Source organism: Mastigoproctus giganteus, chromosome 2, assembly GCF_048544385.1.
Source record: "Mastigoproctus giganteus isolate SK-2022 chromosome 2, ASM4854438v1, whole genome shotgun sequence".
NCBI classification, from domain to species: domain Eukaryota; kingdom Metazoa; phylum Arthropoda; class Arachnida; order Uropygi; family Thelyphonidae; genus Mastigoproctus; species Mastigoproctus giganteus.
Window position 1 is genome coordinate 1942889 of NC_143576.1, and position 16786 is coordinate 1959674.

Sequence of the window (16786 nt, forward strand, 5' to 3'; positions counted from 1 at the left end):
CAAACCATTCAAGGCTTTATACACCTCAATCAGATCACCTCAAAAGTGCCTAGTCTCCAGACACTGTAATTTTCAAAACTTAAGCCTTTCTTCGTAAGAGCAACCCTTGCTGGTGTTCCCCATGGTTAAGTTCTTTCTCCCACTCTTTTCCTCTTGTATATTAATGACTCTCTTCCTATCCATAGTCTTGCTGATTATAGCACATTGCATTCCACCTTCCAGTTTGAGAAACCTTACCCTGCACAAACAAAGATTCAACATTTAAAATATCCACTACCAATGTCTTTGTGATAACAATTCCTTAAAAGATGATTTCCAGGTAAATCTCCAGCAGGGCAAAGATAACTCAGTTAATTTCAATTTTTCTAAAACTTAGACCTGTCTTATATCTCACAAAAAGGATTCTTCTGCTCCCATCATTCAATGATGCTCTGATTTCTAGGCAAGATCATATATGTCTATTGGGATTACCCTGACTTCTAATCTCTCCTGGCATAAGCACATTACAAATATTACTTCCTCTGCATTACTTTTCTTCCAAACGGCTGTTCACTCTGTAAAAATGGCAAATCTGCCCTACCATAGAATTTTGTTCCCACATCTGGGGCAGTGTCATCAAATTATCTGTCAGGCTTCAAAATTCCATTAAAAAGAGGGCAGTTATGTTAATTAATGACTCATCTCTAACACAGTCTCTCCAATCACTGCCTCATAGGTGGTTGCCTTTTCTATAGATACTTCCATGTTCACTGTTCTTCTGAATTGTCTGCTATAATTCCTGCTCTCTGTTCCAAAGCAGGCTGAACATGTGCTGCAACCAGTCAACATACTTTTACTGTCCAACTTCAAACTCACAGAATCAACTTTTCTTCTTCCTCATTTATTCATTCAACTTCTGTTTTCTGTAACAATCTTCTTTCATAAGTATTTTGTGAAAATTATAATCTACAGAAGTTAAAGTCTAGTATCATGAAATATCTTCTTTCATATATTCAACCTCCAACCCATGCACTGTACCAAGTACTATAGGTTCTAATACTCTTGTGTTTGATGTTTTCAAAAAAAAAAAAAAAAAACTTATTCAATTTGTCCACAACATGAGCAGGGTCATCAACAGTTAACCCATAGACATCAAGTGGCTCAATGTGATCCAAACTCTTCCTTTTACTGTTAATAGAAGAATAGAAGAAAAGAACAGAACAGTCTTTGCTGTTCTGTTCTTTTCAACTTTTCAAATATCCACTGTTTTATTTGCATTATTTGCCAGAGACATCTCATTATCTGCCTTAGCTTGCTTTGTGATTTTATTACAGACTAATTTGCATCTATCGTATGCTTCTGTATCACCTGATAATTAATATGCATCCAAGCACTTTTCTTCTCTGCCACATGTCTCAATAGTTCATATGACATCCATTTTGGTCTAAATCTTCAACAGTATTTTTTTGTTGGTACGAAAAGCCTAGTATCGTCTTTGATTAATTCCCTGAATACTTCCCATTTAGAATTTGCTATTGGTCCAACTGCACACAATTTAAAAACAATCTGAGACATTTGTAGTCACCCTGATGAAAACAAAAGGCTTTTACCTTTACCCTTGACAGTAGTTATGTCTTTAATTAAATTACACATTAGTACACTGTGACTGCTGCCACCTAGTGGGCTTTTACCTGCATATTCTTAATGCATGAAGAATCACTGCTGATAACTAGATAAAGTTACTGCTTCCTCTTGTTGCCTCTCTAACATGCTGCTGCAGAAAACAGTTATCAAAGAAATCCACAAACGCCTTGGTAGTGTGCAAGTGATCAACCCACAAATTCCAGGTTAACATCTGAGAAGTTAAAATCCCCAATCATGAGACATTCTGATTTGCTGGCTCATTCTGTATTTCCTTGTATAGCTGTTTGGATTAGGCCTATAACACACTCCTACTCTCAATTTTTTCTCGGTGCTAATATCACAAAAAACTGACTCAATGTTGCACTCATCACCCAAGTCAACTGGATGCACTGCCTTAGATTTAATATTCTTATTAACTAACACCTCCACCTCTCCTGTCCTATCTGTCCTTCCTGTATACATTGTACTTCCCATATTCAAATTCAGCATCTCTTATATCTGAGTGACACCATGTCTCCACTATTCCTAGAATGGCTGCATTTGATGATTTAATCAGTACTTCAAATTCATAAAATTTATTTACAGTGCTCCTAGCATGTGCAAGTCCATGCAAGTATACATGCATCTGTTCTTACTCTTAGTTACCCTAACACAGCCCACGCATTCATTGTTCCATGATGACCCACAGTTGGGCCTGAAATCCCAGACACCTTGCTTTCCAGGCTGCTGCATGTACTAATAGTAGCAATGAAAGAATTACCTTCATCTCTGCCTGTGGCTCTAGTTAAACTATTAGTCTGTTCAACCAATTTAGTCTGTATCTTCCAACCCACCAATCACTGCCTTGATAGCATCAGCAAATATTCTTGCATCCCTTCTATTCAAGTTTATTCCATTCCTGTAAAAATAGTCTCTCCTGTAACAAGCATAGACCATGTTGGGAAATGGCTGTATTTCCATTAGCAGCCAATTTGCAGAACTCTCTTAAGCTATGAGTTAGGGCGCCTCCATAGCCAGGTCGGAAGGAGCAACAGTGAGTAGCACACGCTTCTTGATTAGACCGAGGCTCGAGCCCGTCACCACCAAATACGGAGGATGCGGAAAGGTCAGGGAATGACCACAGCATATTCCCGGAGCAATATGGCCTTAGTTGCTAATGCTCCTAAAAACCAAACAACTATGAGTTAGTCACAGTGTATGTATATGTGCACATTTGAATATGCAATATTTTTTTATTTATTGACTTCTCCCCTTTAAAATATAACTAAATATTATTTTATATATGTAAAAACTTTGCAATTTCAAAATAAATATTTTTAGTTTAAATCTAATACAGCCCTTTATCTAAAAAATGGCCATAACTAAGGTATGTTAATCAGTCTAATCATGAACTGAAACCAGGTATGGTCGTCTACTCTATGGTAAAGAATGAAGCTATATACAGTATGCTAATATGAGGGCTAGAAAACCTGTGTTATTCTAAAATAATCTCTCACAAATTTGTGAAATAAAATATTCAATAAATCAAGTGTGATTATACAGATCAAAATGGTTTATTATCATAAACGAAATGATCCTTCATACAACTTGATAAAGTGTTTGGCTTTTAAATTTACCTATATATGTGTCCTTGTTCCCATTTTCTGGTATGACATAATCAACTTGGTCATCAAAGTAGAAATGAAAAGGTTGAAAAGTATCGAAGATAAAGTCTCCCATATATTCATCCATGTATGTATTTACCACTCTTCTGTCAAAATCATCTATTACACGGCCACCATACATAACCTGCAAAAATTAAGAAAGTGTAGGAATACTTTATCTTAGTAATTTTAAACTATTTAATTTATGGAAGTATTTAAGTAAAATTATTATTTTAATTGATATTCAATTACTTTAATTTAAATCTTTAAATTTTATATATAATTAATGATATGGCACAGGTAAAGAAACCTGCACGAGAAGCATACAAAAGTTCGATGAAATTTACCGGTAAAAGTACTTTGCCATAATGGCATTTGTATTGTTGCTTACTCAGTAAACATACAGTGGGTGCTATCGGTCAGGAGTAGAAATTGAATCCCATGGGAGATTGAAACCCTCCTGAAGTGGAGGGGCTAACCTGACCTATTTTCTTTAGAATCACTGGTGGACTAGTGGATAAACTGTTTATTAAGAAAAAAAAAAAAAAAAAAGTACAAAATTAAAACCCTAAACTTATATCCCAACACAGTTGGGATATAAGTTTAGGGTTTTAATTTTGTACTGAAACTGAAATTTTATTGAAATTAAATCGAAATCATGACTCAGACCAGAGCAGCAAAGCAAAAGGCTCAACTAATGGGAGTGCTGTGGCTCAGGGGAGAACTGAGGGGGGCAGTTGCCCTCTGAATCACAGCCTATTAAAATGCACTACTTGCTTGATGTTTGTGGAGTAGTCGGGTATGGGACATGATACTGCCATGGGGGATGTCTTTCTGTGTGTGCGATGCAAGGAGTGTAAGGAAATCAGGCGACAACAAAGCGTTGTTATAGGCCTATATGAGAGCTTGAAGGACAGGGTGGATGCCTTCGAAGGATTAAAAGTGAGGGCCCATCAAGCTCTCAGCTGCACACACCAATGCCAGAGCTTGCATTTGGTCATCACGCAACACAGTCGCAGCCCCCAAGGCAGAATGCGCTGGTCCCAAAGGAACTAGTAGTTGTTGGTGACTCTATTGTCAGGGAAACGGGAAACATGCTTTGTAAAAAGGATAGGCGGAACAGGACCAGGGTATGTCTGCCAGGGGCAATGTTGTTGTTGTTTGGTTTTTAGGAGCATTAGCAACTAAGGCCATATTGCTCCGGGATATGCGGTGGTCATTCCCTGACCTTTCCACATCCTCCGTATTGGTGGTGACAGGCTCGAACCCCGGTCTAATCAAGAAGCGTGTGCTACGCACTGTTGCTCCTTCCCAACTGGCTACGGAGGCGCCCCGCCAGGGGCAAAGGTTGATGGCCTTGTAGAGCGGATATCATCTTTTAAGGGCACAAAAGGTGATATAGTTGTACACGTCGGCACTAATGATATTAAGAGTAGGCGGAATTACTTAACAAGTACAGGTCACTGTTGAAAAAAAAGCCGTGAATTAGGGTTGAATTTGAAAGTGTCTGCAATTCTGCCCAGACACGATAGGAGGGAGTATATGATGAGAGCCCTGTTGATCAATTCGGCCCTGGAAAGATTGTGCAAGGCTCAAGGGGTAGACTTTTTTTCAGCCTGGTCTGTACTTGTTAACAGGAGAGACTGCTTCTACAGGGATGGGATACACTTAAATAGAAAGGGTGCAAGAATGTTTGCTGATGCTATCGAGGCAGTGTTAGGTGGGTCGGAAAACTGCTAGATTTGGGAGATACAAGGACTAATAGATTAACAGCAGCCACTGGAGAGGTGAAAGTGATTCTTGCACTGCTTCTATTGGAATGAGCTGCAGCCTGGAAATTAAGATGCAGGATATTCAGAGACTGCTGGGAATCATTGGGGTACAAGTAAACACATGGGTTGTGTTAGGGTAGCTAAGAATAGAAACAGGTGCATGTATACTTGCGTGTACACCAATGCTAGGAGTTTAGTAAATAAATTTGATGAATTTGAGGTATTGCTCAAAACATCAAAGGCAGATATTATTGGGATTTCAGAGACATGGTGTCACACAGACATAAGGAATGCAGAACTGGAATTTGGGGAGTACAATGTCTACAGAAAGGATAGACAGGATAGGAAGGGAGGAGGGGTTATGCTATTAGTTAAGAAATACATAAAATCCAAGGAAGTGAAGCCAGTCGACATTGCTGGACAGTGCAGTGTCGAGTCAGTTTGGTGTGACATAAGCATTGGGAGATCTAAATTGAGAGTAGAAGTGTGCTATACGCCTAATGACTCTGATGAGTATAATAAGAAATTGTACAGGGAAATAGAGTGGGCCAGTAAATCAGAGAGTCTTATAATGAGGGATTTTAATTTCCCAGATACTGACTGGAATTTGGGGGCTGGTCACTCACACACTAGCAAGGCTTTTGTGGATTTATTGGATGATTGTTTTCTACATCAGCATGTTCGGGAGGCAACTAGAGGGAGTAATACTCTTGATTTGATTATCAGTAGTGATTCTTCATGCATTAAGAATCTGGGATTTACTCAAAGAGGTAACTACCATTAGGGGTAAAGGGAAGGGTTATTGCTTTCGTAAAGGCGACTACGATGGACTGAGACAGTATTTAAATTCTATAAAGTGGGACCAACTAATGATGTTACCAACATCAAATTCAAAATGGGAAGCATTCAAAGAACTTATCTTGGAAGCTACTAGGCTTTACATACCAACTAAGAAATATTATTCAAGGTTTAGGCCTAAGTGGATGTCAGATGAACTAATGAGACATATGGCAGAGAAGAAAAATGCATGGGATACCTACAAATTAACACGTGACACAGAAGCCTATGATAGATACAAGTTGATGTGTAACCAAGTTACAAAGGAGGTTAGGCAGGCGAAGGCAGATTACGAGAAATCTTTGGCAAGGGATACAAAGAAAAACAGCAAAGAGTTCTTTACTTACGTAAACTCTAGAAGGAAGGGGATGAATCAGATTGGTCCACTTGATATCGATGGGTCAACTGTTGATGATCCTGCTCAGGTAGCTAACAAACTAAATGAATATTTGGCATCGACATTCACACATGAGGAGTTATTCAGCGAGGGGAATGCCAGAAGTGTATTCAATTCTGGCAGTAAGCTAGACAATCTTGTAATAACTGAGAGTAAAGTGGAGGAGAAACTGCTGAAGATAAATACAAGAAAGGCACCTGGGGTGGATGGTATCTATCCAGTTATATTAAAGGAGGCAGCAAAGGAAATAAGCAAACTCTTAGCCATAATTATGAGAGCTTCCTTGGACTCGGGGGAAGTACCCATGGACTGGAGATGTGCAAATGTGACCCCAATTCACAAAGGAGGATCAAAGGGCGACACAAGTAATTATAGACCTGTTAGTTTAACTTCTGTTCCCGGAAAATTAATGGAGGCACTGGTTAAAGAAGCACTGCAGAATCATCTAGACAAGACTTCAGTTATAGCTCAGACACAGCATGGTTTTGTTAAGGGGAAGTCTTGCCTGACCAATTTGATTGGATACTATGATGCAGTCACAAAAGAACTGGATGCAGGGAATAACCTTGATATTATATACTTGGATCTTAGAAAGGCTTTTGATACTGTTGCACATGGAAGACTGCTGCACAAATTGGAGCAGTGTGGCATTGGAGGCAAATTGCTGCTATGGATAAAGGGGTGGTTGAGGGGGAGAAGACAGAGTGGTAAACAATGGACACTGCTCATCGTGGACTAATGTTATTAGTGGAGTCCCTCAGGGTTCAGTATTGGGTCCATTATTGTTTTCTGTATTTATAAATGATATTGATGATGGTATATCAAGCTTGATGTCCAAGTCTGCAAACGATACGAAGGTTGTCAGGGTTGTCAAGGACACTACTGACACTATGCGCTACAGCAACAGGATCTGGAAAGGTTGAGCAGATGGGCTGAGAGGTGGCAAATGAAGTTTAACATTGACAAATGTAAAGTACTACACATGGGAAACAGCAACCTCAGAGCAACGTATCAACTCTGTGGTACTACACTGACAGTGGTAGAGAATGAAAGGGACCTGGGGGTGGTTGTGCAGGCAGATATGAAGTTTTCTGAGCAGTGCAGACAGGCTGCAAGAGTAGCTCATGGTGTATTGTCGATGATATATAGGAATTTTTCTAGCAGGGATAAGGAAGTGATTATTCCCTTGTATAAGGCAATGGTCAGGCCACACCTAGAGTACTGTATACAGGTCTGGAGGCCTCATTTCAAGAAGGATATAGAGATGCTGGAACGAGTACAGAGAAGGGCAACAAGATTAGTGAATGGAACAAAGGGGTGCTTTTACGAAGAAAGGCCCAGCGAGGTGATCTGATAGAGGTGTATGAAGCCTTGAATGGTTTGAGCATGCTCAATGCTGATGGAATTGTTCCTCTTGCTCAGAATAATCACCTGAGAGGGCATAAATTCAAATTGAGGAAAGACAGATGTAGGATAGACGTGAGGAAATTTGCCTTTAGCCAGCGGGTGGTTGGTTGGTGGAACAGACTTCCATCCCTTGTCGTGGAAGTTGATAGTCTAAATAAGTTTAAGGCTCAGCTGGACAGGTATTTCGAACAAACAGAGGGGTGAAGTGGAAGTGGTTATTTTTTATTTATTTATTTATTTATTTTTTTGGCTGATGCTGTATAAGCTTGCTTTCTTGCATCAAATGCCTCTACTAATGCTAATGCTAACAGAGTCTAGAAAATTTGGGCAGATGAGCTGAGAAGTGGCAACTGATGTTTAACATTGAAAAATGGAAAGTACTGCATACGGATAGAAGTAACCCCAGAGAAACGTACCAACTGTGTGGTACTACACTTAAGTGGTAGAAAATGAAAAAGACCTGGGAGTAATTGTGCAGTCAGATATGAAGTTTTCTGAACAATGCAGACAGGCTGCCAGGACAGGTCATGGGGTGTTGTCAATGATATACAGGAATTTTGCTAGAGGGAAAAGGAGTTGATTGTCCCTCTGTATAAGGCAATGGTCAGGCCACACATCTTGAGTACTGCGTGCAAGTCTGGAGGCCTCATTTTAGGAAGGATGTAGGTTTGATTGAGCATGTACAGAAAAGGGCAACAAGATTGGTGAGGGGAATGAAGGGATCCTCTTATCAGGAGAGGCTTAAGTTCTGCATATAGCAGCAGCTGGAGATTAGGCACTTGCGAGGTTATCTCATTGAGGTGTGTAAGGCCTTGAATGGGTTGAGCCAGTGGTGAGCTGGGAATATTTTAACAATGGGCTCGAAGTTTTTCCAACTTTCTACCGAATAAATGTGATCGGTCACGGAAGTGATATCATTCGCGGCTTCCACTAGAGGTGCTTCCCACGCTCGCAGTACTAGTAGTATGATTAGAGCATGTGATGCATTTTTTTTGACCGGTATGATATGTCGAGTCAGGGGCGGATTTAGGGGGTGGTCAGATGCGGCTTATTACCCCATTAACCATGTGTATAAGTGAATGTGTAAAAAGGTTCTTAGGTCTATCTAAAAAAAAAAAAAACTTAAAAACCTGGTTGTCATGCCTCCTCGCCTTAAAATGTTAACTGGATACAACAGTGTCTGGAATTCTAACTTTTTAGGGTTTTTTAATAGTATGATGTCACAATCATGCTTCCTGAAGTTATTACTGCAGTAAGTATGATTGCAACAATACAAATATTTGTCAACAATTTCATTTTTCGTTACATGCCACTGTTAGGTGCCCCCGACAGTGATTTCGTAACAGATGCGTATGTCGCTTCAAATACAAGATCGGTACATCAATTGGTGCTATTTTACAGAGATATTTAGATACGTTGCACTCGCAAGTATATATCTCTTACTTCAGTTATTATAAATCCATTGTATCTTTTCTTCCAGAAATTATGAAAATCTGTGAATGATCAATAAAATATTTATAATAAAAAAGTGTTCCTTTATTTCGTAATCGATATATACAAATCAAAATGGGATTTTTCGCATAAATCATCTACCGCGTGTGCTGAGCACGCATGCAACTTTTTTATTCGTATTTTTTTTAACAACTAGGGAAATATAACAGATACATTTTTTTCGGGAAATTTAATGGATACAGTCGGCCGACCGGGCTAGCCGGGTGGGTAAAGTGCCTGCCTGGCTAACCCAAAGGTCGTGGTTCCGAATCCCGCCTCAGGCTTGGATCAAAGTACTACAAAAACCTTGGGAGGTGCATTATGGCCACAGAAGCCGATGTGCCAACAACTACCAAAAAAAAAAAAAATAAAATAAAAAAAAATAATGGATACATATCACAAATAACAAAAACTATCAAAAAAGAATCCAGAATATAAAAACAAATATTACATAAGAAACAAACTTTCTAGAAAAAGTACACAAAAAATCACAGATTACATGAAGAAAAATTATTACACACATATTTAAGAAAAATTTATTTTAAAAATTGCCATATAAAATTTACTTCTTTATTAATATTTTTTGTTGATCTACTGCTTTGCTCAATAGCTGAGCGATGATTACAGAGGAATGATTTGACGTAACGGATCAAATTGAAGAAATGGTTTTCCATTTAAATGTATGGTCATCATAATCTGCAATGTGTTTAATTGTCACAATATTATTCATTATGCTGAAAGCTTACTCAGCTTCAGCACTGCTAATCGTAATGGTTTAAAAGATATTTTCTGGCTTTCTTAATTGAAAAGATAAACTGTCTTGAACAAAATCATTAAGTTTTATTTCATATTTTATCAGAAAACTTAAATTTCTTTTTCGGTTTTCACTGTCTTGTAACCGAGACGAAGGTTTTTTGACATTCCACGATTTCGGGTAGCATATGTTTAAAATGTCTTTCACAATGGTATCGTTATTTTCTTTATTTAATTTAAAATTGCCCTGTTGCATTAATAACTTATCCTTTAAGGATAAAACAATGCATTTAATAACTTGTCACAAGGTAATTTTTTTTACTTTCGATTTTGATTCCTTCAAATTCTTTCCACTTCAACATACTCTCAATTTTAGCTTCATAATTTTCTTCAGAATTTTTAAAATTAGCAATAGCATCAATAGTTCGAATAATTAATTTATCTGCTTTAACCATTGTGATTCTGTTGTTTGTTATTTGGTTTTTAGGAGCATTAGTAACTAAGGCCATATTGCTCCGGGGATATGCGGTGGTCATTCCGTGACCTTTCCGCATCCTCCGTATTTGGTAGTTATGGGCTCGAACCCCGATCTAATCAAGAAGCGTGTGCTACGCACTGCTGCTCCTGCCCACCTGGCTACGGAGGCGCTTTGTGAGGTAAAGCTTCTGGAAGGTAAGAGAGCTCCTGCAGGATGTCGATCATTAGTGCTTAATGGTTAAGAAATTCCAAATTTAAAAGTCGATTTAATAATCTCAAATATTTAACTTCTGATTCAAAATGTTTGCACAAAGCAGGATAATTCCTCCAACACACAATTGCCATCCGCCAGCTACAAGTTGCTCATCATGGCCCGAACACACGACTGATCTTTATAGTTTCCACATCAAGTTCTTTAGCAATCGCATCCTTAATTCACGCTAGTTTTTTGGAGATTGGTGATACAGTTTTTTTTTTAATTATTGCCTGCATGCCACTATATTTTAGAACATTTTGTACACAGTGAAAGGCTCGACCAAGTTTCAAAATCTACCAACATTTCATCTTCGTAAAGTTTATATAATATCTTAGTTGTCTCAATCCTAGCCCCCTCTACGTTGCTACACTCACTAGTTCTTTGATAATCTCAAATATTTAACTTCTGATTCAAAATGTTTGCACAAAGCAGGATAATTCCTCCAACACACAATTGCCATCCACCAGCTACAAGTTGCTCATCATGGCCCGAACACACGACTGATCTTTATAGTTTCCACATCAAGTTCTTTAGCAATCGCATCCTTAATTCACGGTAGTTTTTTGGAGATTGGTGATACAGTTTTTTTTTTAATTATTGCCTGCATGCCACTATATTTTAGAACATTTTGTACACAGTGAAAGGCTCGACCAAGTTTCAAAATCTACCAACATTTCATCTTCGTAAAGTTTATATAATATCTTAGTTGTCTCAATCCTAGCCCCCTCTACGTTGCTACACTCACTAGTTCTTTGATTACAGTGCACAATGTCGGAATCACACGGATATTCTGCTACTGTGACCATGTAAACATAAACAGGAAAAATTTACTGGAAGGCGTGGATCACTCACTTCTCCGAAAAACATATGCTCGTTTGTCAGAGTAAAGGGCAACCACAACACAGGTTGACCAGAGGCTATAATCCATGTCGAGAATATTCTTAATCCTCTGACTGGTTATGGAAAGCATATTGACTAGCACGACTTCTCGGTATGTGACTGCATAGATTTTACGGATGCCACTAACTTTGTGGAATGGTTGTCCCTTTCACCCTTAATTCGCATTTTCTAATTACCTAAATTGCCTAAAGGCCAGAGGTGAGAACAATGCATACACAGTTGTCTCTCCTAATCCATTCATTACATGGAAATTTTCTTCATTCGATGGAAACTATTTAAATTTAATTACCAAGGGGAATCAAAAACATTCGCTATAATCTCGTTAAACAGAGGTCCAACTGTAATTAAATCAAAAATGAAGCAATTTTAAAATACATAACTGATTGATTGTACCATTAAAATGCTGGGAATGGGGCTCCGCTCACCCCACCGTAGTTTCAGCTCTGGATACTCAATAATTGCATCCAGGATTTCATTTGTAAATTAAATGATCGTCTCAACAATGGGCTTACAAATTTTCAAAAAAATAACATTGGGCTCTCACGAGCCCACTATAGCTCACCTCTGGGTTGAGCACACTGAATTCTGATGGGATTCTTCCACATGTTCAGATTACGAACCTAAGGGGGCATAAATTGAAATTGAGGAAGGGCAGATGTAGAATAGATGTGCAGAAATTTGCCTTTAGCCAGCGGGTGGTTAATTGCTGGAACAAACTTCCATCTGTCGTTGTAGAAGTTCATAGGTTAAATAAATTTAAGGAGGAACTGGACAAAAAAATTAGAGGGGATTATATATTGTAATTTTTTTTTTGGCTGATGCTGCATAAGCTCATACACTTGCTTTCTTGCACCACATGCCACTACTACTACTACTAGTACTACTACTACTAACCACTTCATTAAATTTATACTTTTGTCAACAAAAGCAAAAATTCAACTTCATGGTAGTTAATGAATATAGTACATGTCTTTAGTACTATACTGTAAACTTAAGAAGTATGCTATAAATAAAATGCAATGCACAAATAGTTATTGAGATTGATGTGCAGTGAGTGGAAGGTTCCTTTTTTTTTTTTTTTTTCTTCAAAGATCTCAAAATGACATTATAGTCTGAAAATAATGAGCCACAATGCAATTATTACTTATACATTGTTTTTTTTACAAAAATTGCCTTCATGTTACATTGAAAATTCAAATTCAATCTTGCCCATAACTGCAATTCAAATTTCTGTAAATATTATAACATGTTATACTATATTAATTTATTCTCAATTTGTTTTTCAATTTATATTTAAAATTAATAAAATAAAAAAGAAATAAAATCAATTGATCAAACATAAAAAAAAATGTCCAGGTTTGCAGACGATACAAAGGTTGGCAGGGTTGTTAACTATACTACTGATGCTATGCTGCTGCAACAGGATCTGGAAAGGTTGAGCAGATGTGGTGAGAAGTGGCAAATGAAGTTTAACATTGACAAATGTAAAGTACTACATATGGGAAACAGCAACCCCAGAACAACGTATCAACTCTGTGGTACTACATACACTGACAGTGGTAGAAAATGAAAAGGACCTGGGGGTAATTGTGCAGGCAGATATGAAGTTCTCTGAGCAATGCAGATGGGCTGCAAGAGTAGCTCATGGTGTCTTGTCAATGATATACAGGAATTTTTCTGGCCTTGTATAAGGCATCAAACATAGGCGTCAAAAATGATGCCTATGTTTGATGAATTATGCAATAAAAACGAAAGCACAAACATCACATTAATATTTTTTAAGAATAAAATAATATCCCAATTATTATTTCATGTATTAATAATTATTGTATTAACATATTAAAAATAATAAATTGCAGAGTTATAGATGTTTTACTTCAAGGGAAGCTCAGAAAGTTTGAGAACTGTTGCTTTAATGAATTATATATATAATGTCTTTGCCTATATATATATATATATATATATGAAAACACACACGCATGCGTGCGCGCGCGCGCGTGTGTATAATAATGATGTTCTCATTTTGTTGAAAGTAAACCTGTTTGAAAGTATGGTAAATAAAACTTTTTTTATGTAAACAAAGCTTGCTGTTATTTAATATATATTAATATATTAAAATAAATAATATATTAATGTATGAAAAATATTACAGAATCATACAAATCAGCATTTAAAAATTACCTCTCCAATTAAATATTTCAGTGTTTTCCATGGAATACGGGGGTCATTTGCTTGATGGACTCTAGTTAAGTAAATATCTAATATCTGAAGGCAAACATTAAAATCAGATTCATTAAAGTCATAACAGACATTCCAGCCCAGTTTTCCATATTTTCGTCTTTCTAGTACAACAGCATGGAAGAAGGCCAAGACAAATACTATCGAGCGGAAGGAGTAATGAGGACAAGTCATTAAGGAAGCATTTGGCAATTTGCGATAAACATTCTGCAGATTCAACTTCAGTCCACTTGGAGGCTCCATAACTACCTGTATAAAACAATAATTAATTATGAGATAATATTTATGAGATAATAATTATGAGATAATTAATTATGCACCTTATATATTTTCATGAAAATATTATTAGCATTAGTATCATCATATATGATGCAAGAAAGCTAACATATAACATCAGCCAAAAACTGAAACATTCTTAATGGAGAACACACTTAATGGAGTTTGTAACAACTATCAACCACCCACTTGTACAGGTGAATTTCTGCACATCTTTTCTACAATTGTCTTTCTTCAATTTGAATTTATGCCCCCTCAGGTGAGTAATCTGAGCAAGAGAAAGAATCCCATTAGTTGAGCTTGCTCAATCCATTCAAGGTCTTATACACCTCAATACGATCACTTCGCAGGTGCCTAGTCTCCAGAAGCTGCAATTTGCAGAACTTAAGCCTTTCCTGGTAACACCAACCCTTTGTGCCACTCACTATTCTCATTTCCCTTCTCTGTATTAGTTCCAGCAGCTCTAGATCTTTCCTAAAATGAGGCCTCCAGACCTGTATACAGTACTCAAGGTGTGGCCTGACTGCCTTATACAAGGCAATGGTTCCTGAATTACCTTGTATAAGGCAAGGCATTGCCTTATACAAGGTAATTCAGGGATAACGGGACAATCCCCCCCTTCTCTCTCCTAGCAAAATTCCTGTATATCATTGGCAAGACACCATGAGCTACTCTTGCAGCCTTTTTGCACTGCTCAGAAAACTTCATATCTGACTGCACAATTACCCTCAGATCCTTTTCATTGTCCATTACCCTTAGTGTAATACCACCCAGTTGATACGGTATAGTAGTAGTAGTAATAGTGACATGCAAGAAAGCAAGTGTATGAGCTTATGCAGCATCAGCCAAAAAAAAAAAAAAAAATCACACCATTCCCTCCAAATGCCTGTCCAGTTCCTCCTTAAATTTATTCAACCTATCAACTTCCACAACGACAGATGTAAGTTTGTTCCAGCAATTAACCACCTGCTGGCTAAAGGCAAATTTCCGCACATCTATTCTATATCTGTCTTTTCTTAATTTGAATTTATGCCCCCTTAGGTTCGTAATCTGAACAAATGGAAGGATCCCATCAGAATTCAGCGTGCTCAACCCATTCAAGGCCTTATACACCTCAATCAGATCACCGCGCAGGTGCCTAGTCTCCAGCCACTGCAATTTGCAGAACTTAAGCCTCTCTTGGTAAGAGGATCCCTTCATTTCCCTCACCAATCTTGTTGCCCTTCTCTGTACACGCTCAAGTAAATCTACATACTTCCTAAAATGAGGCCTCCAGACCTGTACACAGTACTCAAGGCGTGGCCTGACCATTGCCTTATACAGAGGGACAATCACCTCCTTCTCCCTGCTAGCAAAATTCCTATATATCATTGACAAAACCCCATGACCTGCCCTGGCAGCCTGTCTGCATTGCTCAGAAAACTTCATATCTGACTGCACAATTACTCCCAGGTCTTTTTCATTTTCTACCACCTTAAGTGTAGTACCACACAGTTGGTACGTTTCTCTGGGGTTACTTCTATCCATATGCAGTACTTTGCATTTGTCAAGGTTAAACTTCAGTTGCCACTTCTTAGCCCATCTGCCCAAATTATCTAGATCCTGTTGCAGTAGCACACTGCCATTACTGTCATTAACAACCCTGCCAACCTTTGTATCCTCTGCAAACTTCGACATTAAGCCTGATATACCTTCATCAATATCACTGATAAATATACAAAACAACAGTGGACCTAACACCGAACCCTGTGGGACTCCACTAATAACATTAGTCCAAGAAGAGCAGCACCCATTGATTACCACCAGCTGTCTTCTCCCACTTAACCATCCTTTTATCCATTGTAGCAACTTACCCTTAATACCATTCTGCTCCAATTTGTACAATAGTCTTCCATGCGCAACAGTGTCAAAAGCTTTCCTGAAATTCAAATATATGATATCAAAATTATTTTTTCCATCCAGTTCCTTTGTAACCACATCATAATATCCTATCAAATTTGTCAGACAAGACTTTCCCTTAACAAACCCATGCTGTGTCTGAATTATTGCTGCAGTCTTGTCTAGATGATCCTGCAATGCATCTTTAACCAGTGACTCCATTATTTTACCCGGAACAGAAGTTAAACTAACTGGTCTGTAATTACTCGTGTCACCCTTCGATCCCCATTTGCACATCTACAGTCCGTGGGAACCTCCCTTGAGTCCGAGGATGCTCTCATAATTATGGCTAAGGGTTTGCTTAGTTGCTTTGCCACCTCCTTTAATATAACTGGATAGATCCCATCCACCACAGGTGCTTTTCTTATGTTTAACTTCAACAATTTCTCCTCCACTTTGCTTTCAGTTATTACAAAATCATTAAGTATCCTGCTACAATTTTATAACCTTCTGCCATTTTCAAACCTTAATAATTCCTAATGTGTGAATGTAGATGCAAAATACTCATTTAGTTTGTTTGCTATCTGAGCAGGATCATCAACACTCGAACCATCGATGTCAAGTGGACCAATCAGATTCATCCCCTTCCTTTTAGAGTTTATATAAGTAAAGAAATCCTTGCTGTTTTTCTTAGCATCTTTTGCCAAGGATTTCTCGTAATCTGACTTCGCCTGCTTATTCTGGGGTTACTGCTACCCATATGCAGTACTTTACATTTGTTAATGTTAAACTTCATAACATTTCTCTAAATTTCACTAATAATGGATAGGCATTGTTG

The 16786-nt window shown here is 37.9% G+C and overlaps 1 protein-coding gene across 1 annotated transcript in view; it reads right to left on the reverse strand.

The window, feature by feature from the left end:
- Dhc98D (Dynein heavy chain at 89D) overlaps window positions 1-16786 on the reverse strand; it is a 971787-nt gene that overhangs the window by 133570 nt on the left and 821431 nt on the right. Inside the window, exons 49-50 of the mRNA XM_090387912.1 lie at window positions 13738-14043; window positions 3240-3411 (exon numbers count right to left, since the gene is read on the reverse strand). Of these exons, the coding sequence (XP_090244038.1) occupies window positions 3240-3411; window positions 13738-14043 (478 nt within the window). The remainder of the gene's footprint in view (window positions 1-3239; window positions 3412-13737; window positions 14044-16786) is intronic.